The sequence below is a fragment of the Lathyrus oleraceus genome, chromosome 3, assembly GCF_024323335.1.
Source record: "Lathyrus oleraceus cultivar Zhongwan6 chromosome 3, CAAS_Psat_ZW6_1.0, whole genome shotgun sequence".
NCBI lineage: Eukaryota > Viridiplantae > Streptophyta > Magnoliopsida > Fabales > Fabaceae > Lathyrus > Lathyrus oleraceus.
In genome coordinates, this window is record NC_066581.1 from 509,219,208 (window position 1) to 509,223,456 (window position 4,249).

General features: G+C 36.3%; 1 protein-coding gene across 1 annotated transcript; it reads right to left on the bottom strand.

Annotated features, from left to right (window-relative positions):
* Window positions 1-1,093: 1,093 nt before the first annotated feature.
* LOC127128465 (high mobility group B protein 15) lies at window positions 1,094-3,705 on the bottom strand. Its single transcript, XM_051057810.1, has 6 exons — window positions 3,414-3,705; window positions 3,113-3,191; window positions 2,796-2,958; window positions 2,578-2,706; window positions 2,140-2,504; window positions 1,094-1,796 (listed from the first exon to the last, which is right to left on the bottom strand). The coding sequence occupies exons 1-6, from the start codon at window positions 3,584-3,586 to the stop codon at window positions 1,404-1,406; spliced, it is 1,302 nt and encodes a 433-aa protein (XP_050913767.1). The 5' UTR covers window positions 3,587-3,705; the 3' UTR covers window positions 1,094-1,403.
* Between the last annotated feature and the right edge of the window lie 544 nt (window positions 3,706-4,249).

The following is a 4,249-nucleotide window of genomic DNA, read 5'->3' on the forward strand; positions in this document are numbered from 1 at the left end:
GGAAACCACAGTTGATTGTTGAACGAAGGATCTGAAGTGGCAAGAAACGCTTGTGGTGTAGCAGCACGAGGTGCTGAAGGTCGAGGAGCAGCATAACCAGGAGCAGCATAACCAAAAGAGGGAGGATACTGAGGGCGAGTCTGCATCATGAATTGATTGAAAGGAATACGAGGAGCAGAGAAAGCAGATGGCATGGACTGTGTGTACCGGTGATAACAAATAGACGCATCATGACCAATTTTGTGACAGATCTGGCACTGAGATTTGCCAGAACGGCCACCGCCTCGACCAAAACGGCCTCCACCACGACTTGACCGGCCACCTCTGTGCTGAGAGTTAGTATTCTCAGCTTGCGCAGTGACGTGATTGGTACTGGAAGGAAAGGCGTCTGAAGTAAGAGAGGTAGAGTCAGCTGGAGATGACGAAGGCGCCGGCGATGCTTGCGCAAGATTGACTGACACCGGTTCAGTGAGAATAGCCTTACGATGCTTATCAAGGCGCGATTCATGCGCAAGAAGACAAGCCTCAAGTTCATCCAAGGAGCTAAGCTCTTCCTTACTGTTAATCGCAGCTACAATTGAATCATACTCCTCAGGGAGTGCATCGAGAACAATTTCAATTAGGTTACGTAAAGGTACTGGATCACCAACAGAGATGAGGGACTCACTGAGGTCACGAACACGTAACATGAATGCTTCAATAGTGAGCGCACCTTTGGAAAGATGACGAAGGTCAGAGCGAAGCTGTCTCGCCTTTGTCGTGAGGAGCGTTGCAAAGTAACGATGAACTTCGGTCCATATCTGCCATGAATGCTTGCAATCAACAAGTTTCGGCAGAAGCGAGTCAGAAATGGTAGAGAGTAACCAAGTGGAAATTAACGCATCTTGTTGTTCCCAATCCAGATACGCATCGCTTTCAATAGTGTGAGTAGGACCAGAGTTAGAGATGAAGCGCGGAGGGACCGCTGGTACTGTGATGAACCGCTGAAGCCGGTGGCCACGAACAACACCGTCGATCTGCTGTTTCCATAACTTGAAGTTTTTATCATCAAGTTTAACAGAGATCAGATGCGAGAGTTTGACGTGAGAAGAAGGGAAGGCACCGTCGTTGCGAAACGGTGATGCCATGGAGGAAGGAAAAAAAATTCTGGATCAAGAGAGAAGCTCTGATACCATGATAGAAATCTAGTGAGAGTCATAATGAGGAAGAAGAATATTATATTCATTGATGAAAATAGAAGATTACAGAAGCTCTTATATAGATGAGCAGTGGCATAACAGAATATGCCACGTCAGCACAACAGCATAACAAACTTATAACAAACTTATATCTAAGACTCAGCTACACTACTACTCTATTAATCTAAAAGCATTGAAACAATGAAACTTCAACATGAAACTACACTAAAGTAATGCTAACATGTTTTGATTCTGTTGAACTTGAACTCTTCCAGCATTTTCTCCCTCACAACGACTAACAACTTCCACAACTCCATCCTTACAAACCTTCTCTGAATCCAAAAATGCTTCCGAATCGACTCTCGCTCCGCCCGAAGAACCATCCATGTTGATATCATCACCAACATAATCACTTTCACCAGAACTACTCTCTTCAGGAGTCTGAAATGAATCATGCATTTTTATGTCAACATCCACCAATGATGAATTCGCTTCCGAAAATTGTTGTTGCAATGGCACCGCGTCATCGATCACAATGTTCGTCTTTAATTTATCCCGATAATCCTCCATTTCTGCTTTGTATCTCTCTTTATCCTTAATAGCCTTCTCTTGATAAACCTTAACACCACAAAGAAACTTTAGCATAACTATAACATAAATTGTTTGTAGTATCTGCGAACCACTCAGACACCAGAGACGATACTAACATTGAAACTATCGTGTCAAAACGATACTAAACCTAACTAATAATAACTAGTACCACTAAAAAATACTAAAAGCTAAACCAAATCAAATATTATAGTTAAAAACTGAACTAAATTAAACTGTTATGGACAGTTCACAAACTGATATTAACCGAAATAAAATCAAGTGGTTCAGTTCAATTGTCTCATACATTTAATTAGTTTGTCTAGGTTCAGACACGTCTTCAATATGAACCGTATTTAAACAAGTAGCTTACTGTTTTTTCCGAGTCCTTCAAATTGTTCCATAATTCACCAATCATTCTACTAATATCCTTGTCCATGGTTTGGTTTAGTAGCTTCAATCTCGCATGTTGCTCCGCGAAGAAGAAATTGTAACCGCTTCGGTTAGGTTTTGGATGAGCCGGATCTCTCCTCTTTATCTCCGACTTCTTCCTCCTCCTCCTGCGGCGATGAACACCCAATGCAGTAGAGGCAACGCTGTTATTATTCATCATAATGCTTTTCGGAGACTCATAAAGCACGCCTTTGAGTGTTTCTGAACCTATCGAAACCGAAACTAGATATCCATTTTCAAACTTTCCATCAATAACTCCAGGAAGTGAAGAACCTGCATAAGATATTGCACTAGAAACAATTTAATTAAGCGCTTATTTTATAAGCTATTTTTATTACAACAGAAAGAATAAAGTTACCTTGAGGCAACTCAGGAGCATTGATAAGTCCTGATTTTTGAAATATAACTGATTGTGTTACTGGAGAAGGTTGCAAAAACTGTGTTATTGAAGGAGGAATTGACATGGTTGATTGATTCAGCAAAGAATCTGAAGAAAAAAAATTGAAATTTTTTTAATTTTTGTAAATTAGGGCACGATACTGAAATAAATAATTCGATACAAGTATACAAACAAACCAGAAGGTGCAGGCGTCCAACGACTGGCTCTAAAATAATAGATTTGTTCGTAGTGATAAAGTAACGAAGAATAGTATTTTCTGAGAACAAAGGAAGCATTTGTAGCTGTTGATGGAAAGTTAAAAGCTGCTGTTACTTCTTTCCATCTTCTCTCTTTCATAAGCTGTAACACAAATTTTGAAAATAAAGATATTATATAATCATAAAAATGATATTATTAATTCGTTTCGATCCGTTTGATAGTTATACAGAAACATCAGTATATAAATTATTCTAAAACAAAACACTTTCAAAAAATAATATGACATCTTAATTACCTTCTCAATCCCTCCCCGAGAAGTAACTTCAACAAAGAGTTGACACAAATCGAGCTCTTTTCCTCCGATAATAGGAATCCTGAAATAAAATTTCAGTTATACATGAGAGTAATAATATATTATTAATGTAACATCGATAACAATTTGAAAAATGATAAGATATTTATCTGTTAGTGTTTAAATATAAGACACTGACACATACCAGACATCATCAGAAAATATGAGATATACAAATTGAACTAACAATTACAAAGTAGAACATTGAAGATGAATATGAGAAATGAATAAAGAGAGAACTTACATGAACTTGGTGCCCATAGAAGCATGAAGCTTCTCCAAAGTAACCATGAAAAGCTTTGGATTTGCCACAACATCATCATATTTTGCAAGAGGTTCAGGATATGAATGAGAGATAGGAGTCACCACTTTCATAGGGAATGCATTCTTGTTGACAAAACATGCTGTTGATGCCATTAATGAAAATCTCCAAACCCTTCAATAGTAACATCAAATTTGATGTTTTAGAAACAATATAAGTGTATAAGAAAAACATAGTTTTTGCATTTTCGACAACATAAAAAAATTGTTCACCATTCTCAGAAAAATTCAAATCATAATTAGTGTTGCAATGGTGAAGAATAAAGAAGAGATGTGAATGGAAATATAATTTATAATATACACAATATTTAGAATTTGCAACGTTCATTATATTTTTCTTTTAAATGGTGTTTTGTTATTTATTTTTGTACTAAGGTGATTATTTATTGATGATAAAAGAGATAATAGAGAGATAAAAGAAAGGAAGAAAACTGAAGAAATATAAAGAAGAAGCAATGTAAAAGAAACAAAGTTTGTTTTTGAATGAGACTAAATGAATAAAATAATAGAAATGAGAAAAAAAAATAAACTTACCAAATAGTAACTGAGAATTGAGAATTGATTATGCAAATGTTATTAAGATAAAGAAGAAGCTTAAGAATAAAACTCACTAATATTTTCTCTCTGTATTTTCTTAAAAAGGGTTAGAAATGAATGAATGGTGAAGAAACTTAAAGTAATGATTATAGTTTTATATATGCATTTTCCATAAAAGACAATTTTATCCTTACTAAGTTAGAAACTTGATTTGTGATATAT

Bases quoted from the DNA above. Each gene is read 5' to 3' on its own strand.
- LOC127128465 (XM_051057810.1), bottom strand. From the start codon at position 3,586: ATGGCATCAACAGCATGTTTTGTCAACAAGAATGCATTCCCTATGAAA. The intron at 2,959-3,112 runs GTAATTAAGATG...TTTGTGTTACAG, and splicing joins CTCGGGGAGGGATTGAGAAG to CTTATGAAAGAGAGAAGATG. The intron at 2,707-2,795 runs GTTTGTTTGTAT...TTTTTTCTTCAG, and splicing joins TTGGACGCCTGCACCTTCTG to ATTCTTTGCTGAATCAATCA.